Raw genomic sequence first — 23,152 nt, forward strand, 5'->3', positions numbered from 1 at the left:
CTAAGTAGCTTGGGCTGGTCGTAGTTAGATTGAAAGATTCATCTTACAATATATCGGACTCTAATGGCAGACTTATGTTCTTAAATGCTTATGTAGTTCTGCTAGGGTATTTCAACGTCGGCATGCCGAGATGATGCTTCAAGTTTTGGTTTTCTTATAGAATTTAAATAGTATCAGCGCAACTAATGCTTAAAAAAATAAACTGGAGCTGCCGTGGCGCAGTCCGTACTTCAAATGTAACTATTTATATTTTTCTTTTTTTCTTGTTTTTTTTTTTGTTTCTTCATGTTTCAACTATATGTTTAAAGCGTGTTTCGAAAACTGGCTGTGAAATTAGCATAGTTTTTCTTATATTTTTTGTGTTTTTGTTTTGTTATCTTTTGTTATTGTTTCATTTGCTGCCATTGTTTAATAGTTAAGAACCACTCAAAAAGTTTAGGTAATTGTTTTGGTTTCGTCGCACTGGCAGCCGCACTCTCGGGGAAGCGGTCAGCCATTTAGAAGAGCTTCACGCGTCGCTTCAGCTCGTTGCGCCTCCACTGGGGCAGCCTGTAGAACTCAGATCTGGCGCACTGCAAGATGTGCTCGAACTCGATGTCGGACAAATGACGCTGTAGAATGAAGGAATAAGCATATATTAGAGTTTATCGGTTTAAATAGATAGCAAATAGAGCCCACCTCCAGGTTGCAGCGATCAACGTCGGATGGTAGACGATAGTTCGTTATAAGCAATATGTGATACGGATAGATCTTGGCCGGCTCGTGCACCAGCATCGAGTGCGCCATATTGGGCAGGCTGCGTCTAATGAGTCCTGCCTGCGGATAATGATAGGACAAGGCGCCCGAGTATGTGCTCGAGGCGGGCAACTCACCGCCCATCAGAGCGCGCCTATCGCCCTCAGTAATTGAGTCCACCGAAGCTGCAAAAAGAAGGTAAATATATAAATTTGTAATACAGACTGCTTTTTCATTCAATTAAAAATCTGTTTTCCTTCCATTTTGCGTGCTTGAGCTTACTTTTACCTACTTTTTACCCATTATTTAAATCATGCGAAGATTCAGTTGAACATTTAACTATTTCCTATAAAACCACCCATTTTTCATGCAATGGAGTGAATTTGAAAAAAAGGAACCACATATTATCAGAAGGTAAAGATATCCATTTAAATGTGGAGCATTTTATATTCAATATAAAATCTGTTTTCTTTCCATTTTTTGTGCCTCATTTGACTTTTTCCTAAAATATATAACCACCTATTTTTCACCCAACGCAGTGGATTTGACGAAAATTAAGAAACACGTATTTAACTTATTTGCAGTAGGTTAATATAATGAAGTTGATAATATAGAGTAGTTATGATTTTATTTTAAATCGGTTTTCAGTCAATTTTCGTGTTTGAGTTGAAGCATTGAGTTTTTCTAATAAAACCCCTTATTTTTCACCCAAAGGAATGGATTTTCTGAAAGCAAAGGGCACGTCCTTAATAAATTCCCATCCAAAATTCTTACTAACATCACAAAAGATAACTTTTGTACAAAATTCAGCTATCTAACTCTTTCGATTTGGCCTGCGCGTTGATCATCAGTCAGTCAGTCAGTCAATCAGTCAGCCAGGGCAAAGTCTTAAGGAAGGCAATATGTTGATAAACGTGGAACTTACCCTCTGATTTGCCGCAGCTCAAGTCGGTGCTGTGGGTTTTGTCGCCCAGACCTCCATAGGAGAAGTCCTGTGTGGGATGTGGAAAGGTAAAATCGATTAGACTGATGTATGCAGGGCGTTGAAGGCATGCCAAAAACCGAAATGATAAAGAGAACAGTGCGTGACTACGAAAATGTGCGTGTGTGTATGATGGCTTGGTGACCAACTAAAAAGAAGAAGCTAAGGCATTCCAGGTAACAAAAAGCTCTACGAGAATGGAGGTAAAATAAAAAAAAGAAGGGGAAAAAGCAACAACCAAAGCATTCTTACGGTGGCACCATGCATCGTGGCGGCGGCAGATGTTGTGGAACTGAATGTGTGAGAGCGTGGGGCCAAGCCGTATCCGGGTTTGGGTACATGACGCAGAGCGCTCACCACTGAGCCGAGTTGTGTGTGATGTGATGTGATGTATGTAAGATGTATAGCATGATTGATGTAGTGTGATAATTGTTAGTGATAGGTGTGGCAGGCACATAGATAGCATAGGCAAAAACGCACACACACACACATAAATAGTTGTAAAGTAAATGTTAGAGACACAAGGCACAAGGAAGCAGCAGACCAACCAGTTGAGATTTTAGTTAGTTAGTAGACCGACCCAAGGAACCAAGCCGGAGCGCAGCAGCAGCCGTATCAACGGTTTGAGAAAAAGAGAGAGACAAATGGAGTTTGGGAGTGAGCAACAGGAGTTAGGCAAGTGTTAAGTACTTAGAGATAACGACAATTACAAAAGGCTGATTAATTTGGTTTAGCTACAAAATGCCGCGCAAGACAATTGGCCGATTGACCCAGACAGGCAACGGGAGCAACAGGAGTCCCAGCGCTGCCAGCACTTACGGAGCTGTAGCCGTTGCGTATGTACGGCGGCATGGTGCTCGTTTTGAATCCATATCCAGGCTTGGGCGGCGAGCGATAGGAATGTATGGCTATAAACGTAATTGGTCCAGATATAATATATGTATGTATATAGTTTGACAAAACTGAACCGAACGAAACGCGCCTACGATCAGGTTCTACAACTAGCCCTATCAACAGGGCTGCAAACCTATTTAAAGTCTAGCCGGGTTTTACCTTGAATTACAATATCGTTTACTATAAACTGTATCTTCCAACTTGAAGAAATGATTTCATAAATATTTAAGCAACATTCCTAGTTTCAGAAAAGATTAACAATTTTTACTCTGAATATGTAAGTAGAGTATAAATTTTTAAAAATTGGACATTCTTCACCTCCCTGAAAATGCTTTTATGTGAAATCTTAATATTCCAGCGTTTTTTTATATTGGAACAATATCGTAAGGTTCTTCAGTATATCTGGAGTATGGAGTACATAGACAGACGGACGGACAGAAGGTTCTGGCTATATCGACTTTGATACTGATCAAGAGTATGTATACTTTATGGAAATGGAGCTGAGTACTTCTATCCCTTTAATTACAAACTATAATACCCTCTTAGAACTACATTTCAAATTGTGGCAAACTACTCTTTGAACACGAACCGAATCTGAAGGCTAAAATGGTACCCCGGATTGACTTGCTTTTTTGTCAGGTTTGCAGCCGTGTCTGGCACTCGTCTAATGTTTACCATTGTAGCTGGGCGCATTGCCCAGCGATTTGCCCAGTGAGCCGCGATAGCTGGTGGACCGATCGAACATCTCATCCTCATAGAAGGGCTTCTGATGGTCCAGATTGCGCGACGGCGAGGCGCCAATGGGCGATTCGTATCTGTTCGAAGTGCAAGGATTAGATTCGGATTTTAAAGGTATACTTGTGGGGCTTACCTCAACTTATATACCGGCTCCTTGGAGGCTGAAGGCGTGCGCGAGGCATTGCGCGGATCCAGATTGTTTTGCTTCCATTTCCTGTACTTGGCGTGCTCCTTGAGGTCCTTGGCAATGACCGAACAAATGCCCGAATTAAGCTTCTCCAGCTGCTCAGCCTCCCGATGCAGGCGTCTAGAATGGGAAATTCAATTAGAATCAGTCAAAGTAGTTTAGTTGAGCGTGGCCGACATCTTTCTCTTTCCTCTGCTCCCCTATAAAATTGTTCATTCTTGATTAACTGTCTGTTTACGATTAGATTCAATCGATTGAATCTATTCGGCAGGATTTCATTTTTATCGATATTAAGTAAATGGAAGTAGATATCGATAGATTAATACATAGATCAAATCGATTCGTCTTAAGTTGATTTTTATCGATATTATGAAAATGGAAGTAGATATCGATAGATTACGTACTTATAGGTTAAATCGATTGAACCGATTCGTCATGAATTGATTTTTATCGATATTATGAAAATGGAAGAAGAAATCGATAGATAACGTATGTTAACCTTGTGCGCGAGTATCGTGTTCTATTTTTCTTCTGCTTCTGTCGGACATGACTAGATAGAATCAACTTGTTATTCTGATCACGAATATACATACCGCATATACTCCTGCTATCCCTATTTTTTCATATACCCCAACCTACCCTGTAATCGAGGTTAACTTACGACTGCTCCTCGCCATTTTTGACCTTGCCATTAGTGCGCTTGCCGTTCTCGTTGTCCTCGTCATCGTCATCCGATACGGGCACACCCTTGTAGGTGTCGCTGTAGCGCCGCCTGCGCTCCGGATCCGTATAGGGATAGGGCGGTGCCGGGAAATCATCTCTTTCGATTTTTGGCTGTTCGCCCGGTGGCGGCTTCTTGGCCGCCGGATAGTGCGACAGCTCAATGGGCTCCTCGTTGTTCATGCCGGGACTCTTGGGTCGCGGCGTCTCCGAGCGTATGGCATCCACCAGCACCTTCATGGCGCTGCGCGTGCGCGAATGTGGACGCGATGGCGGCCGGCTGCCGGCCACGGAGCCCGCATTGCTGGTCGTCGCATAGGAGGCGGGCCTATGGAAATGCGGCGACAGGGGCGTCTTGTCGTACGGATCGATCGGCTTGCGCAGATAGTGGGGTGCATCTGTCAGATAGCTATAGGTATAGATGCGCGATATATCCTCGCCAATCGGCCGGCCGTACTCGCGCAGTATCAGCCCCGGGCTGACAGTGCGATAGTGCTGCAATACAGAGAAGGGGGAAAGGGTATACATATAGTCGACCATTTGGCATATTGTTGTCGCTCTTTATATAGTGTGACATGCGGTGCTTGGGGTTTTAGTTAAGCTTGGCTATCGCAGCTAAATAAATAAATAAATAGAACTTAAAAGTTGTTTAAATAAAATCATAAAACAAACCTTGCGGCTAGAGGAATAAAGTGAACCATTAAAACTCGGTGTTCTGGAACGGATGTACTGAAAACGAACGAAAATAAATCAAAACGCAAGCTCCAAACAATTAGAAAAAACGTAAATGCAAAGAAAAGTAAAAAAAAAACAAATCATAATAATAAAAAAAGAAAAATAAATTGCAAAATAGGTGCGAAAGGCAGGTCAAGGTGTTTGTCAGTTGTGTGCGTGTGAGTGTGTGTTTGTGTGTGAGTGTGTGTGAGTTCGCTTGTGTGTGAGTATGTGTGTATGTCTACACTCAGAGAAAAACGCCCTTGGAAATTCTAGCATAACTGGATTAGAATTTATAACATTTTGTTCTCAAAACATTAACGACGTTAACTTTTTTAAAAGTTCTTAAAGTTAGTTCATGCTAAGAACAAAAGACTTATTTCACGAATTTTCTTACTTCAAATGGATAAAAACTTTCTCAATGTAAATATATATGAAATTTGAGAATATTATTCAGGATTTCGGCACTTGAAAAACTTCTTGAACTAAGATTATTTTTTAGAAATATTGGCTTTGTCAGAATTTTGAAGATTGTACTTGGTTTGAGAAAAGAATGATACATTTTTTTTTTCCCCAAATACATTTACCGTATAACATTTATTAAACTGCTTTTCTCAGTCTAAAAATTTTTGACTTTGGCAACGTTTCCACTTGATTTGAATCCAAAATTCTTGCATTTTGATCGTGGGAATTTTCAATTGATATTTTTTGTAATAAAAATGATACAAAATTTTGGATTTTAGTTGAATTTTAAAATATTTACTTGGTTTGAGAACAAAATTCTTAAATTTAAATTATTTGATCCATGAATTTCGAGTTTTTGGAATTGTTAAGATTCTTTTGAAATAAAAATTGTTTACAAGATTTTGTACTTCGGATGAATTTTAACATTTTCTCTTGATTTAAGAAAAAAAATTCTATTTTGTCTTGGATTGAGAAATGTCTGACTTTTGCATTAAGAAATTTTGGTTTAAAAAAATATTGTTCAAAACAAGAACTTCATGCTTAGGCTCAGAAACGTTTGTACTCGGATTTTTCTCTGAGTGCAGTGTAGCTAGGCATTCGTATTAGTAGCAGTTGCAGTTGCAGTTGCAGTTGCAGTTGCAGTTGCAGTTGCAGTTGCAGTTGCAGTTGCAGTTGCAGTTGCAGTTGCGATAGCAGGTGCATAACGCTGCCTGGTGCCGTATGCCATTCAGCTGACCCGACCCGACCCTGGCCTAGGAAGTTCCTAGTGTCGCCCCCGCACCTACCATGTCGCTGAGGGCACTGGAGCTAATGCGATCGCATTCGGTGTCTGTAAAGTTGCCATTGGAGACGCCGCCGGTGACGGATGTGGTGCCCGGCCTGCCGACGCCGACGCCGCCGCCGGCGGCACCATTAAGTATGATGCCGGACTCGGAGGGACCGGGACCGCAGCGTGGATGCCAAATGGCGCTGCCCTGCAGGTACATTTCCTCGCCATCGCCAAAGGGATCGCCGCACTTGGTGCACCGAGCACAGGTCGGATGGAAGTGATGGTTGTCGCCGGCCTGGAGCACCTTGCCGCTGATGAAGCGATTGCAGTAGGCGCACTTGACGCCGAAGCTCTTCTGATAGCACTTCTCGCAATAGGGCACCCCATCCTTGCCCATATACTCGCCATTGAGCACCGCATTGCAGGACTTGCAGCGGAAGCACCAGACATGCCACTGCCTGTCCAAAGCGACCAGCGCCTGGCCCTCCTTCAGCAGCTCACCGCAGCCGGCGCAATCATTCGGATCGTAGTCCTCCTTCATATGCGCCTTATGCGACAGCACACCGCTCGTCACCTGCTGATGGGCCGTCGCCCGGGTCGGACTCTCCGCCGGCGGTGCGGGCGACGCAACAGTCGCCGCCCGTGACGCCGACGCCGCCGCCGTCGTTGGCGAGGTAACGGCCGATCCGCCGGTGACGCACTGCTCGCAGAGCACCTCCTTGCCGGTGTTGGTCACCTTGCTGCCGGACTTGAACGGCTGCTGGCACTTGGAGCAAGTGAAGCATTTCTGATGATACGTCTTGCCCATGGTGCTGACCACCTCGCCCTCCACATACAGCTGACAGGTGGCGCATTTCGTGCCATATAGCCGCTGATAGTCCGGTATGCAATAGTAGGCGCCATCCTTTGTAAAGAAGCCGCCGGTGGCCAGGGATTTCTTGCACTGGCAGCACTGGAAGCACGCCTTGTGGAAATGATTGTCAGCCACGCGCAGCACCTCCCCAGAGCATTTCTTTGTGCATTTTGCACAGTAGATTTTTTGTTTACCTGCCGGAGAGCGGGAGAGAGCGAGAGAGAGAGAGAGAGAGAGGGAAAATTAGAGTACTGAAATTCATTCACGGATTACGTATACGCCGCGTTCTACGCTGATGTCATATGCATGTGATGCGATAATGCCCCAACCTTGTGCCGTTTTGTTGCCTGACTCTTGTCTGAGCGCAGTTCAATGTGTGTATTCAGATTTCTTATAAATATATATATATATATATATAGTTTTTGCTTGTATATAGGTGTGCGTGTATGTATCTTATGTGACAGTCTGTCTTTCATCTATATATATATTCTATGTGTCTGTCTAATAATTCCAGGCCCACTCACACACACACACACACACACACACACTTGTTAGTCGCATGAGTCATGCGCGTGGCGAGCAATTAATCTTATCATTGATAAGGCCAAGGGCGACTAAGATATCTATATCTACAAATACAGTGAAAGCTTCACTAAAGAACCTCACATAGAAAAATTTAAATGATAATATATATTTGATATACTTCTTTAAATAAAATTGTTTTTAATATTAAAAAGAAGAAAATATTTATTTTCCAAAAAAATATATTTTATATACTTTTTAAAATTTATATTTTTAACTATATTAAAAAGAAGAAAAGAAAAACTGAGAAATAATTGTTATAAGCCAACAATAGCATAAAACAAAAAATATTTTTCAACAATTTTCAAAAGAAGAAAATAAAAGAAATAAAATAAAATATTTTTTAAAAGCCAACAAACAATTTTTATAACACAAATTCTTTTTAATATTAATTTTCTTAAAATACTTTTGATAAATTTTAATATTTATTTTTTTTAATAATATTAAAAAGAAGAAAATAATTACTGAGAAATATTTTTTATAGGCCAACAAATAAAATTTTTAACATCAACTCTTTTTAATATTAACATATTTTTAACAATATTAAAAAAAAAAGAAAAAAATTAAAAATAAATATTTTTTAAAAGACAACATATTGCTTTTTTAAAATCTTTTCTTTTGAATATTTAGTTTCTTAAAATATTTTTTTAATGTTTTTGTTTTAACAATTTTAAAAAGTAGAACAGAAATAATGAGAAATATTTTTTTGAAGCCAACAAATATTTTGAAAATCATATCTTTTAAATATTAAACAAAATACAAATAAATATGTCCACATTTATAATAGAAAGGATATTTTTTCCCGCTTTTCTTTTTTTTTCTCTTACCTATCTATAGTCAACATCTAGCTAACCAGGACCACTGTAGCGAGCTTTCACTGTACATATACCCTAAAAGGTAGCCACAAGTGTCTAGTTGTTATATCTGTTTTTGTGTGCACAAGTGTGGAACAACAGGTAAGCCGCAGAGCACAGGTGAGAAAGGTCTGCTCCATATGCAATTATATTTAGCTATAAGGGGACTTTCTCAACAGTTGTATTGTATACTATATATATATATATATATTTCTATATATACATATGTTCACTCATATAACATATGTTTGTATATAGATAGGAAGTCAACAAGGTGACACAGACGTTCGCAAAGGTGCAAAGATAAGAGATAAAATAACCAGAATACAGTTAAAGCAAGCAGAATGATCGATAAGTGATAAGTGAGGGCAACAAAGAGAGCGAGAGAAACAGAAAGAGAGAGCGAGAGAGAGAGGGAGAGCTTAGCTGATAAAGCATTATGTTAGCTTTATTTTCAGGGTATAAAAGATATTAAATAAGGAGGAATTATTGAAATAATAAGATAAAGAAAGACAGAGAGCAAGAAAGGAAGTTTATCTGATAGATAAAAAGAGAAGGGGGAGACGCAGAGCAAGAGAAGGAGTAAAAAGAGAGACAGAGAAATAACGAGAGCAAGAATTGCTGAAAAATAAATGGAATGATAAACAAAAGGAGAGCAGTATATAAAGGGAAGTAGAGAGGGAGAGTGAAAGAGAGAGTGAAAGAGAGAGAGAGAGAGAGAGAGAAAGAAGCAAAGAGAGTAAAGAGTAGTAGAGAGTAGACAACTTGATAAAGAAGTATAAACAGAGCTTCTGAAGTAGACAAAGAGAAAGAACGAGAGAGAGAGAGAGGGAGAAAGAGAGAGAGAGAGAAAGAGAGGGTGATGGATAAGAATATGTAGAGAGAGAGAGAGAGGAGGAAATAGAGAGAGAGGGGGAGAGAGAGAGAGAGAAAGAGAGCGAGACAACGATGGATAGAAATATGTATTAAAACAGATCAAGAGAGAAGTGGAACAAGTAAAAGAGAAACAAATATAGAAAGATAAATAGAAAGCAAAGCTGGAGAAATCAAAATAACGAGAGAATATGATTAACACCCTCTAAAACCAATATAAAATACCCTCTAAAAAATATAAAAAACATATAAACATACGTACGCTTTTATATTTTCTCCAAATTCTAAAACTATTCCAATTCAATTTGAAAGGTAAAAATGTAATAATTGAACCCTGAACTCTGAACAATTTAGAATTTCCTATTTTGCTTTCGCAGCGCTTTCTCTGCGAGAAAAGCCAAAGCATAATAAATATAAAATGGTTGCCTGTCAAAATAACTAAAAAACACACACAGCAAATGTTTATCCAAAAGCCAAAAGCTTTTTTCTAGAACTAACTAAAGTGGGTCCGTGGTGGGGGTCTGTGTGCGGCGGAAGGGGGGCGGGGAAAGGGGAAGGAGAGGGGGAACTACGACAAACACGGTCTGGGAACAGGTCGACAGAATGGAACGTAACAAATTGCCGGCCATGACGGATGTGTTGATCTTTTCAAAGGCGGCTTTGTGTCGAGCCCAAAAGCCTCGATTGTTTTAAAAGATAACGAAAATAAAAATGAAAATACAAAAATAAATATAATGTGCACAAAGAACAACAATATATTGCTGCTGCACTTTTCATGGGCAAATGGGAAAATACAAAACTTTGTTTATTGTACAATTTCCATATTATTTAGATATGCTTATTATATATTTGTTGTTATTTATTTTTGGTCTTTTTTTTGTGCATGTTGTTGTAGACTTTTAGCTACCCTGTAAAGGGAAACATTCCTGACACCATAAATCATTGTATATATGTATATATTCCTCCTTTTATATTTTTGATCTATTATGGCCGCTCGTCCCCGATCCGATCAATTATCAAATAAATAGGTTTCAGCATCGATAAATATCGATTTAAAGCAACCGTTTCTAGCATGCACATATTATGGCTACTTCCAATTATCGATAACTTGTGGAGAGTGTTGCATTATGAGAAAATATCGATAAATATCAGCTGCAGTTTTTGAGCATATCTCAGAGATTATATCGCCATACTTTCCCTTAAATTAAAAATAAAGACGCTCTCGAGAGGTGCTGCTAATAATATCGGAACTATACAGTTCGAACACAACCCCGTCCTTACCCGTGGACTGTATAAAATAAATTCACTCAAAGATCTTTGAAAATGAGTTTGGAGCCGATTGGATGGTAAACATAAAAGTTTCATACAAAGGTGTATCGCGATTTTTTCCCCACATGCGGTTGGGATTTCCCGAAACCCCGTCTTAACGTACACCTTCATCACACAAGGTAACTACAGTGAAAATTTCAGCTTCCTAGCTCTTACGGTATGGGCTGTGCGTTGATCACCAATCAGTCAGTCAGTCAGTCAATTAATCAGTCAATCAGGACAAACAGTTTTATGTATCGTCAATCAGTCAGTAAGTCAGCTAATAAGTCAGTCAGTCAGTAACTCAGTCAATCAGTCAGTCAGTCAGTAACTCAGTCAATAAGTCAGTCAGTTGATAAGTCAGTCAGTCAATAAGTCAGTCAGTCAGTCAGTCAGTCAGTCTTTCAGTCAGTCAGTCAGTCAATCAATAAATCAGTCAGTCAGTCAATCATTCAGTCAGTCATTCAGTTAGTCAATAAGTCAGTCAATCAATAAGTCATTCAGTCAGTCAGTCAATCAGTCATTCCGTCAGTCAGTCAGTCAATCACGACAAACAGTTTAATATACAGACATTAGATCATATACAAATACCATATAAGAATTGTAGAGGATGGACAAGTGCTGTCATATTGTATTAAGTTTGTTTGTAGAGAACTGCGAACGAGTGCAACGGCAATTTGAAAAGACAGGGTATCAGCCAGTCGATCAGCTGTTACTCGCCCTAACTTGTTTCATATTTGGCCTTTTTTCGTGTTCGTTGTTGACTTTTTTGAATGATCTTTTTTGATTTTCCTTGTTGTTTTTGGCTTTTTGTTTTTTTTTTTCGTACTTTTGCAGTTCGCTTTTGTGGCGCTGTTTCGGTTACTTTTTCTGTTCTCTGCCTCCAAAATAGAATTTTATTGATAAGCAAAGCTCCGTGCGCGCAATAAATAGCAGAAGGAACAGCAACAGCAACAAATACCGTTAGCCCAGCCGCATTAAAAATGGTGACGTCTGCCCCGGTGAATGGGACCCGCAGTTAACTCACGCACACACGCACACACACGTACGCTCACACACACACATATACTCGCACACACACAGACGTAAAACGCATACGTGTGCTTCGTTTCAATTAAATTTATTTTTTTAATGCTGCTCGTTGTTTATTATGCAATCACAGACATTTTTTCAGCGCTTCGCATATTGAATTTGGCATTTTGTTTATTGACTCTAAATACAACCCCCCCTCCCCCCACCCCTCTCTCGTTTAGCAGCTGCATGTTAATTACATGTGGCTCAGTTTTCAATGGGCTTTTCTCTGTAAACTGTGGCGAAAATTGTAATTTTCAACGGCAGATCATCTTCGCAGCGGCTCTCGCTTTTCAGTCCCGACTAAAAAAGTTTTTATTGTAATTACGGCAGCGATTTTAGTGCCTCGGCTCCGGGCATGATGTCATCCGCAGCGTCGTCGTCGTCGTCGACGTCGTCGTCGTCATCATCGGAGAACCGAGTGCGAACCACCACGAAACGCGCTTTGAGTTCAAGTAATTTGGAGTTGTGCCACAAAAAAGACCTCACAAACTGGTTATGGGAAAGAACGACAAAAAAAAACATAACATTCGGCAGCGAATTTGAATTTGAATTAAAAATTTGAATTTGAGTAACAAACAAACCCGTTCGACAGCCAGACGCAGGGCGGGATAGGGGGGCAAGTCCAAGGTTAAATTGTTGTTGTGCATATTGTTGGGCTTTGCTGGCGCTGTGAGGTCAACTGCAGGCCGCATTTTTAATTAAATCAAGCCGCGCCCCGCTCTAGCAAAACATTCCTAACCTCAAACACAGAGAGCACATTCGTACAACCGACTGCGGAATACTCTGTTTGAAGCGCAAAAACCGATTAAAGCAATGGTTGGGTGTCTTTTTGGGGTGAGTGGCTCTAAAACTGTAGGACAGTGGCCTTAAAACTACTATGACTTATATATGTATACTTTTGCGAGTTGTCGGACAACAGTTGGAGGAAATTGTCGATTCAGTAGATCTTCAACTGTAAGGCCAATAACAAACGACTGTCAAACTGTGACTAGAAGATGGCGTAAGCCTTCTTCAGTAGGGGGTGAGGTTTTGCTCGCAAACTGTAGGTCAGTGGCTTTAAAACTACTAAGACTTAAATATACTTTTGCGAGTTGTGGGACAACAGTTGGAGGAGATTGTGGACTCAGTAGATCTAAAACTGTAAGCCGAACAGCAAAGACTCTCAAACTGTGTCTAGAAAATATCGATATTTTCGATTTGTGGGATTGCGCTTGACCTATAAGACCAATCAAAATAGACTGTTGCGAATGGTGGCACTGGGCGTGGTTCGATCTGTTTTGAGTATAATAACAGTTGGAGGAAATTGTGGATTCAGTAGATCTAAAATCGTAAGCACAACAGCAAAGAACTGGGACTAGAAAATATCGAACTTTTTGATTTGTGGGCTTGGGCGTGAGCCTTCTAAAGCATCAGGTGAGTGACACTTAAACTTTAAGGTTAAAATGCAATGATTTTCAAACTGTGGCGTTGGAAAATTTTAATTTTTCACGGTTTGTTGGATTGGGAATCTGTACAGATAAAAATAGTTGGAGAAAAGCCTTTCTGGTTATGGAGTAAGTGGCTCTAAAACTGTCAGCCAAAAGGCAGTGACCTTCAAACTTTGACAATGGAAAATTGGATTGTAGGATTGGGTATGATTCGATCTGTGCAGATTAATATAGTTAATAAAAAGCTATCGTATTTATGGTATTAGTTTCTCTTAAGAATTAAAGAATTATTTTTCTTCTACTATAACTGATAAGTTGTTGTATTGGCCAAGAATTGTAGTACTTATTTATTCATATATATATCCGACGTGTTAAGTCTCTAGTCTCCTCAGAAATTACGTTTATGCGGATAGGCGGACTATTACGGACCTAAATACCCCATTTCTACATCGTACAGAGTATAAAAACTGTGCGACGACCCTGAAGAGGCCAATGCCAACTCGCACATAAGAAATACACACCCAAACAGCTCGCAGGTTGCACATTCTGTGTGCCCCAAAACCAATCCCTGTCAGTTAAATGTGCGTCAAGTCCGTGACAGTCGCAAGCTGTGTGTATCGGGATAATGTCGAGGACAATGCAGGTCAAGGCTCAACGGAAAATCCGGCCACATTTAACAGACAGAGAATATTTTGTATATTCTGTAGATTTCCCAAAGAGAAAAACCATTTTTCAATCAGCTCGAAATGCCACGCCCACACACACTCGTATAGCAAATGGCTGTACACCAAATACATGAGTATTTGTTTTTATGGTGAAGAGCCATAACATAATCAAATACATATCCACACTCGTATACACACACATGTGTGTATTCAACGAATTACTCATCAAATTTAAATTGCTTTGCAAGTGTTGTTTTATGCGCTGCTCTACCTGGCGTATACGTAATATTTTATGGCTTTTCCACATACAATGCACCCAGTAGACCAAAAGTATAGGGTATGCCAAGCTAGTAGTATATCTATATCTATATCTATATCTATATCTATATCTATATCTATATCTATATCTATATCTATATCTATATCTAAATCTATATCTATATCTATATCTATATCTATATCTATATCTATATCTATATCTATATCTATATCTATATCTATATCTATATCTATATCTATATCTATATCTTTATCTATATCTATTTCTATATCTATATCTATATCTATATCTATATCTATATCTATATCTATATCTATATCTATATCTATATCTATATCTATATCTATATCTATATCTATATCTATATCTATATCTATATCTATATCTATATCTATATCTATATCTATATCTATATCTATATCTATATCTATATCTATATCTAAAGTCGATTGTGTGAACTTATTTTTTCTCAAACTCAGTCTTAAAGTTCTTTGTGCTAATTCATTTGAGAAGTGTTTCACACTTTTACGTATAAGTCATCCCTTCTGTGTGGAAATTAGAGGTCAGGTAGAACTCATTTTCAAATATCTTTGCTTTATGCATATTATCATTAAAATGAATGCTTTATACTGATACCATGACTGTAAATTGGTCGGAAAAGTGATGAGTGCACTTTTTGTCTAACATCCGATCAATTTTTAAATATCTATGTTAATTATACATCTATCTACCTACTCATGTATTAAATTCCTCACTGACTGGTATTTGGCTGGAGAAGTAATATCTCAAATTTAAAGAAAAAGCCGGGTAATACCCGCTGATTTAGTATAAATTATATGCAATTGCGATTGCAGGGTACACTTTAGTCTTGCACTCTCTCTCGACAATGGGCACTTTTACGGTTATTTCATTTGTTGTTAATTGTGTTTCCTGTATGCTTATTAGACGAAAAACTGAGAAAGTGAAAAGAAAAGCGCAGCGCAGCAAAGTACGTGAATGCGAGAGATGATGATGACGCTGCGTCTACGAAAATAGCATTCAATTAGTCGAACGGACGCCGCGACGTCGTCTTCCCGGCGAGCGACGAGGAGCTGAAGAGGAGTCGCCGACGCCGCCGCCGTCGCTTTCTATGCAAGTGCTCTGACCTATATAACCCGTCCGAGGGGGCGGGCGGCATGGAGAGACAGACGTGAACAAATCAACGACCAAATAAATGAGAAAAGTGCCACAAGGTGCACTATAGGGGTAGGGGCAGGGAGGGTACATCAAGCGGGGGCAGCTAGTTGTTGCCCCCTTTCGTTTTCATTTGCGTTATGTGTAAAAAAAGGAAACTAAGTAAAAAAAAAAAGCCACACCAAAAACCACAGCCCAAAAGCGAGGCCCAATGCGAAGTCAATGCGCTCCACATGAATTCATGTTGAGCAGCAGTTGTTGTTGTTGCTGCTGTTATACCCTGTACACATTGCAAATGGGCACAAAATAGCGGTAGCTGTGGTAACGCCAGAAGATGACTTATCTCACATAAATATATATATTCTTGACGATTAGATGTTATCTTTATATCCGTAACATTTAAAAACAGCTGAACAATAACAATAGTCGCCTACAGGGTATCTCCTAGTTGTACACTCCTGCTCTTTTCAATGCAGTTGTTGTTTTTCTGGCTATTGTTAAGCCTTTTGCGTAGAGATCGTTGAACGAGCAACGAGCGCTGCACATTATGGACATGCCTTCATATTGGGCGAGGGGTGTGGGGGTGTGGGGGAGAGGGTATGCCCAAGTCAATTAGGCATTTTAAGCACGCACACAACTACAAGTGTTCGCTGCCGCAGTCCAAAAGCCGAGAGCCTGAGCACATGCACTTAATTAGGGCCAGAGAACCGGACGAAGAGCCAAAGCAATTAATCATAAACCATTGTAGAAGAAGAAGCCGAAGCAGTAGGAGAATCAGAAGCAGAAGCAGAAAAAGGGCTATGCAATTACAGGCTGGGCCAGCGGCTAGGGTTACCATCGGAATCCCAGCTGCAGTTGGTTCCCAGCGACCGTGGCGAACGGTAAATTAACAGGTATTCATGATGACGACGCCCTAACGGTATCGTGTGTAATTGCAGTTGCATTTTGAATCTGATTCGCTGATATGGCCGACAATTTAGGGCGCTGTCGGTGTGTAGTGGGGCCAGTGGGCAGAAAGGTATCGTAAAACCGAAAAAATAACTTGTTCTTACAACAATTCTGACGTCATCGCAGCTGAGAACCAAAACGGGGAGTGGACGATGAAAGCAAATCGTTTATATGTGTATGTGCTCTCTCAGATGACGATGGGCTCCACCAGCTGGCCAATATTGATTAACAATTGCATACACACAAACACACACACACAGCACTATTTTACTGGTTTTCCTTATGCCGTGCCATAATACGCGACTAATGCGTTAATACCATCAACTAAACTATATATGTACACACGCAAACATCCATAACTATGAGAGCACACACAGAGAACGAAAAAGAGAGAGAGAGAGAGAGAGAGCGCTCGCGGCACTGGCCACCCTCTTTCACTGGCGCTCGTGGTCTTTGCCTTTGCCTTTGCGCAATTTCGTACGCTCAACCACACACACATACGCAGTAAGTCAATCGTATTCAGTGTCGGCATTACAACTACAAACAACTTACCCATTGCGAGAAATACTGCTATGCTCTTCACACTAGCGCCTGCAATATGGGGGAGGGTAACACACACACACACGCACGCACGTATAGAAAGCAACAACAACAACAACAGCTATATAGGCGCACAGGTCACCACTACTAATTCAGCCTTCCCCTTCACTTCACTTCACTTCACTAACAATTTTTTCTTCTGCTTAGATTTTTTTCTATTTGTATCTTTCTTGTATGCATTCGCAATTCACGTGTATTTATGTATCAATTGTAGGTGGCTGGCGCAGTGAGTGTATGTGTGTATGTATGTGTTTGACGCGAACTCGATGCGCATTCGGCTTTTTTGCATTCACAAAATGGTATTTATGTCCAAATAACCGACAAAATCACAGTGAAATTATATTTTCGGGTTTTCTCTATGTACTTCTTGCTACGGTTGCTTAACAAATATATATTCCAATTTGAAGCTATCGAAAAAAAACCCCGCGCAGCAACAAACGGCACCGACAAGCGACGACGACGGCAGCAACAAAGCGACTATCTTTTAAATGAGCCGCATTGAGAGAATATCTCAGATACAAATAGGGATGAGCCAGCCAGACTATCGATTACCAGAGCCGAACTATCTATCGATATCAAAGGCGGTCATTCTGAACGAAATGAAAATCTGTTTCTTATAAGTTTTATTTTGTTTTTAATGCGTTTTGCGTGTACATTTGCACAATAAGCTTTCTTAGACATTAGAATAATAATAATAATAATAATAACATTACTAACAAAACTATTACAATTAGAATAAAATTCATAATTCATATTCACCCACATTGGTGCTCTTTCACAAGTTAAAATTTAATAGTACATCGAGATTTTGCATAGTTTAAAAGTACATACATACTTAGGTAAATTTAAGAATCATATACATATATAATTTACTGTGTTTATACTCTGTTTTTTCTTGTTGTTTTTTTGTTTTTTTTTTTTTTGTATTTCAATTTCCATTCGCGCTACGATCATGTATTGAATTAAAATATTCTTCTTTTTAGTAATTTAAACTACTGTATAATATTGAATTATGGATTTTGTTTTTTTTTTGTTGTTGTTGTAATGTTGCCTCGTCTGCCCCCACTGGCGCGCAAATAAATTTGACTAAAATCCACTAACGTTAATGTGGAAACGGATATGAAATATGTATGCATGTATGTATATATATATTATCAATTTATGTATTTTAGTACTTTGCTGCTTAACCTTTAGTTTGCCTGCAACTACAACTTAATAACTGCTATAATTATGTATATATATACATATATATATATATATATATATCTTGTTTTTCTCTATATAGATTCCATTAGCTAATTGCATGTGCATAGGAGCTGCTATTGCATTCAAATCAACCGTTTTCAATTGTTGCCTGCTACCAAATTAAAATATAAATTTCTTGTTTGTTTTTTTGTTGTATATGTATAGGCTCTCTTTCATAACCAATCCATTTCCAAATCCATTAACCAAGCGAAAATTGCATCAAAGAAGACCCTGAGGCCCTGTTTACTGCGTCCTCCTACGCTACTCCTCATCCGAGTCGCCATCGCTGGAGTAATGTGTTATCTGCGGTCGACGCACAAACGGCGCTGTTATCACTTGTCTAAAAAGTTGAATCGATCAATCAAGGCATTCAATATTCATATAGCTATTTATATTAATATCTATCAATTGAGCTGCACTCACGCAATGCGTCTGTAATGATTCAGCCATTCCTCCAGCATTTGTGCCACCAGCAGCGGACGCTTGGATAACTTTTGCTGTGCCACCAACAGACCCCCATCCGTGACACAAACGTCCAGCCATTGTCGCATCATGGCCTCCTCATTTCCCACCTGCAAATATGAAAGAGGGTCAAGTGTGTGAGGCAAGGCACCCTCGAGTTCGGCCGCAAACTCACCTCCGATTGTGTTAGAAAGTGTATGGGCAGCAGCTTCAGCTCGCAGTCCATAAGCGGCAGATAGGTGACATCCTCGGCCTCGTCGCGTCGCCCATCGATGCGCGAGAATGGCTCCATAGGCACCAGAGCGCTAAAATGGCCACGCGTGTAGCCCAGCGCAATGGGTGATTTTGTACAAAAGTTTTGTTCCCAGAATAAAGGTAGATAGACGCCTAGAAAAAGGAATGTTAAGGAATTTGAGAACTCGAATTTATAGGCATAGAGATATTAATAATATTGCAATGAGCATATAAAAGTCGTTTAATCTGATCCACGTCGACGTTTGCAGAGCCTGCGACTATGTCAATTTTAATGAGGATAACTTTAAATGCGAGGGATTCTTGAAAAACAGACCGGTCGGAGACATGGCTAGTCTTTCGGATACTGATCAAGAATATATATAATTTATCGGATCGGAGATCTTTTAATGCATTGCACATGACAAAATAAAAATGCCCTTTTTAAGGGTAAAAAAATCATATTGCCACGCACCTTCAAATCGGGCGTAGCCAATGTCCTCGCCCCGAAAGCTCTTCACGTATTTGACGCCATAGACAATAATTGGACGTCTTAGGATGTGGGCCAGGGCGAAGATGTGCAGCTGCTCCAATGACGAGCCCGGCTGACTGGCCAACGATAGCAGCGTGCTCCAGTCCTCCTCCCACTGTGAATCCTCCAAGGTAAAGTGCAGCATGGACGCCTGCAGCATTTCATACTCCTTCCAGCGGGCAAAGAAACTAAGTGAATCAAGAATAATGAACGATTTTCGTTGAAGATTGAGCTAGGTCTACTTACACATGACCGCACTGGTGCAAGGTGTCGGCCAGGGCGCGCCTGAGTATGTTGTCCCGATCGAAAACACCCCAGGTGGCCTGCATTGCCGAGTCCAGGAGGCAATCGCCGGCACTGCGATTCCACAGGACCAGCAGACGTGAGCTCAAGCGCGCGGTTATCTCTAGCGACCAGTTAAGGGCCGGCGGCGGCATCTCCAACTGTTTCTGTGCGTCGCGATCCAGTAGCTCATCGTAAAGCTGCTCCTGTATGGGTATGGGCAGCTCTTCGATCTCCGAGGGCAGCGCAAAGGTAGCATGTTTCTGGACATAGTGACAGGGCAGGCCGGATTTGCGTATGCGCAGCGTATTGGAAAAATGCCGGCGTATATCCGCTGCCAGATCGGGCGCCACATACGAGGGTACACGCTTTATGCCCGGCCCAGAGCCAGAGATCTGTGCCAACAGCATCGGCAGCATTTCCTCGCGATGAAAACGTATGGCCAGATGGATGAGCGTGTGGCCCACATCGAAAGCCGAATTACGATTCAATGCGGCAATCTCATTGCTGGTCAAGGAACGCGCCGGATTGCCGCCGCACGACAGATACGCCTCCACGGCGCTGTAATTGTTCTCCACAACGCCCAGGCATGCGTTCAACCACTGCCAGTCGACCTGGCGCCTGATCTGACGCTGACGACGCTCCTGCCGTTCCTGCAGCGTATCACAGTTGTTGATGGTTTCCGAAGAACCTGTTGCGGACAGAAAAACCGGGAAATATTAAACTGAATTTTCGACCCACACAACACATGCCAACTATCCGATTCGGCTGAGTCGGAGATATGCAGGAAAATTATGGATTCGGCTGTTGATATAAGCCAAGTGTATATATATACTCTTCAGGTTAGGAGAGGTCTCCTTTTGTGCTGTTATACATTGAGTAAGAGCTAGAGTTTTGCCCATCAAGCTGATACCTACCTAGTTGGTAAATATGCTTCTTATTGAACGAATTGTTGACACTGACGGTGTCCGAGTTCTGCTGCTGTTGCTGCTGCTCCTCCTGCTGCTGGTTCAACTGCTTGTTGCTGCCGGATATGCTGCTGGCGCAGGCATGCAGATCACACTGTGATCCCGAGCCGGTCAGCTCTCGCGTTTTGCCGCACATGGAGCACTTCAGACTCTTGGGCCAGTTCTCGTAGGTGCACGACTGCGATACAAAGCACATTATGTCAAATATATTACTAGAATTATTGGAGAAGCGCTCGCCACTCACATTGCAGGCCCATTTTGCCACGTAGCAGTGCTTCTGCTGCAGCGCAACGGACGAGGTCGAGTTCTGCTGCTGCTGCTGCTGCGGTTGGTTTGACAACTGTTGTTGCGGCTGTGACGGCGACTGCGACTGCGACTGCTGCTGGCTGTGAGATGTGTTCGCTAAATTATTGAGATGCGTTGAATTGCTGCAGATTTGCGGATCCATGCTGGGACTGGGATTGCGACGATTCGAGTTGGATGCAGCAGCGAAAATTAGCTGCCTGCTGCTGCTATTCTCCGTGGCATTTAGTTCCGTATCGGAGCCGCTAATGCGCAACGCTTGCAGCGCCTCGCCCGCACTGTTCGTCTCCTTGTCCGTAGCCTGTTCCATTGCCGCGCCGCCGCGCTTGGTGCAGCATTGCACGCAGCGCAGGCTGCGCGGCCAGTTGAGATAGGTGCACACCTTGCATGGCCATTTCTCGCTGTCAGCTACGTTGCTGTGCCGCGCCAGCTGCTGCTGCTGCTGTTGCTGCTGCTGGGGATGGGGCTGCTGCTGCTGCTGCTGAGGCTGAGGCTGGCGCGCAAAGCATGTGGATGTGGGCTCGACGGGCAGACCAGCTGCCGCCTCCTCCGCGCTGTAGTTGTCGTGTATGGTCTGCGCTGGACTGAGACTGAAACAGATGTCAACACAGATTTTGACTACCAGTTGCTCATATGTTAAATGTCAAGGCTTACCGAAAGATATCCTCGTTAAGCAACGGCTTGGATGCCTGGCACATTGTGCATTTTAGGGAGGATGGGTAGTTCTCATAGGTGCATATTTCACATTTCCATTTCTGCGCCTTGTCGCTGGTATCGCACATCTTTTGCGCGACAACAAAGTAGCTTTAGCTGGTTACGGTTCCGACTTCCACTTTCAACGGGCTCTTCTCTCTCTCTCTCTCTCTCTCTCTCTCTCTCTCTCTCTCTCTCTCTCTCTATCCGGGCGCCTTTCGTTCAGCCACAAAACTGTCGACTTGGACGGTCAACTGTTGTTGTAAATAAAATAGAATAAAATATATAGAACATTAACACACACGCACACACACATATATACACATAGATATACATATATATATATATACGCTTTGAGCTTAAAACATGGCCTTGAACCCCAACCCTCAGCAGCATGTGCAGAGATATGCACAGAGTGCAACAGACCAGATATTAACAAATCGGTCGATGATTTGAACTTTTTTTTATTGAACTGCTGTGGGTATTATAAATGTATCCCTCGATGTGTCATGATTTAAACAGAACCTCGCCATAGAGAATATTCACCGATTCAATTCTTTATAATACATGGCACTATATTCAATATCATAATTAAGTTCCTTTATAAAAAACTTTTTTGTTATTCAAGATATATTGAAAATACATGGCATTAACGCATGCCAACAGATGAGCCAAATCTCTTACAAACATTGGCCAACAACATTAGCTCTATAGTCGGTCGAAAATTCAGTAATATTTTTAAGTTTTGTCAACTTTGAACTTCACTATTCTTATCACATATGTGCAAAACCGAAAGCCATATGTCTTACAAGGCCTAAGAAATCCGATTTTTTTTGGTTAGTTTTTCACTTTTGTTCGGTGGTTTGATGCAAAAAACTCAGTAAGTGAGTAATTATGAAAACACTACAGAATTATATCGCACATGTGGTTTATGTGTGCAAGGGTATTTAATCTTCGGCAGCCTCAAAATAACTCTATCTTTCTTGTTTTCCACTGTGTCGTCACAGGCAGCCTTCGGGCGCTGCGCTGCCTGCAATTGTTTATAGCCAGTGTGGGTTAAGGTGGATTGGGGGTGTTGGGTAGGGGTTGATGGGTTTGGATGTAAATAGTTTCGCGCTAGTTTTTTTTTTCTGTCATATTCTTCTTCTGTCTTATTGGTACCTGGCGCAAATAATACAAGGCCAATTCAGGGGAGACGACGCGATTTATATATATATATATAACACAACAGCGAAAATTGATGTCAGCCACGAGCAGCGCTCATACCGTGTGAATATTGGCTCAAAAAATGGCAGAAAGACCAGCCAAGAAAAAAAAACAATTACAATTACAAAACAAAGGCGAGAAAACTTTCACTCGTTGAGGCTATTTTTTTTGTATTTTTTTTAGATTGGGGACAAAACAACAAATTTGGTTGCACTTGCCCTTGCTAGACTGTGGCTGGGCGCACAGTCTGTTTATTTGCGAGCACAAACACAGCACAATTTGGAAATTTGGAATTTTAATTAAACGTCGTAGCGTAGCTGTTGTGTTACATATTAATTAAACGTCGAAATTTTTTTTTTATTTATCGTCACATCATCTATCAGCTGCTG

The 23,152-nt window shown here is 41.1% G+C and overlaps 2 protein-coding genes across 5 annotated transcripts; both read right to left on the bottom strand.

Moving 5' to 3' along the window:
• Positions 1–249: 249 nt before the first annotated feature.
• Positions 250–17,289, bottom strand: Unc-115a (Uncoordinated 115a). Of its 4 annotated transcripts, none has more exons than XM_064694991.1 (10): positions 16,794–17,281; positions 6,221–7,251; positions 4,929–4,985; positions 4,198–4,751; positions 3,483–3,656; positions 3,287–3,426; positions 2,537–2,625; positions 1,661–1,727; positions 679–920; positions 250–611 (listed from the first exon to the last, which is right to left on the bottom strand). In XM_064694991.1, exons 1-10 carry the CDS (start codon positions 16,795–16,797, stop codon positions 498–500), a joined length of 2,472 nt encoding a protein of 823 aa, XP_064551061.1. In that variant the 5' UTR covers positions 16,798–17,281; the 3' UTR covers positions 250–497. The 4 variants fall into 4 exon arrangements, with proteins under 4 accessions (XP_064551061.1, XP_064551063.1, XP_064551062.1 ...); XM_064694993.1 differs by lacking the exon at positions 16,794–17,281 and adding an exon at positions 7,387–7,531; XM_064694992.1 differs by lacking the exon at positions 4,929–4,985 and having other exon boundaries at positions 16,794–17,282.
• A 300-nt stretch (positions 17,290–17,589) lies between these two features.
• Positions 17,590–23,135, bottom strand: trbd (trabid). The gene is made up of 10 exons (XM_064694995.1): positions 22,982–23,135; positions 21,759–21,811; positions 21,519–21,725; positions 20,806–21,454; positions 20,511–20,739; positions 19,558–20,284; positions 19,255–19,499; positions 18,724–18,935; positions 18,510–18,658; positions 17,590–18,426 (listed from the first exon to the last, which is right to left on the bottom strand). The coding sequence occupies exons 3-10, from the start codon at positions 21,644–21,646 to the stop codon at positions 18,348–18,350; spliced, it is 2,418 nt and encodes an 805-aa protein (XP_064551065.1). The 5' UTR covers positions 21,647–21,725; positions 21,759–21,811; positions 22,982–23,135; the 3' UTR covers positions 17,590–18,347.
• Positions 23,136–23,152: the final 17 nt, after the last annotated feature.

This window comes from Drosophila montana, unplaced genomic scaffold (assembly GCF_035044405.1).
Source record: "Drosophila montana isolate Dmon_TW-CO22-7 unplaced genomic scaffold, ASM3504440v1 contig_3733_1, whole genome shotgun sequence".
Taxonomy (NCBI): Eukaryota; Metazoa; Arthropoda; class Insecta; order Diptera; family Drosophilidae; genus Drosophila; species Drosophila montana.

Excerpts from the sequence above, each read along its gene's own strand:
- Unc-115a (XM_064694991.1), bottom strand. Across the intron at positions 3,427-3,482 it reads GAGCCGGTATATAAGTTGAG|ATACGAATCGCCCATTGGCG; the intron begins GTAAGCCCCACA and ends CACTTCGAACAG. Across the intron at positions 921-1,660 it reads GAGCTGCGGCAAATCAGAGG|CTTCGGTGGACTCAATTACT; the intron begins GTAAGTTCCACG and ends TTCTTTTTGCAG.
- trbd (XM_064694995.1), bottom strand. The coding sequence starts at position 21,646 with ATGTGCGATACCAGCGACAAGGCGCAGAAATGGAAATGTGAAATATGC. Across the intron at positions 20,285-20,510 it reads GAAGCATATTTACCAACTAG|GTTCTTCGGAAACCATCAAC; the intron begins GTAGGTATCAGC and ends TGTCCGCAACAG. Across the intron at positions 18,427-18,509 it reads AATCATTACAGACGCATTGC|ACAAGTGATAACAGCGCCGT; the intron begins GTGAGTGCAGCT and ends TCAACTTTTTAG.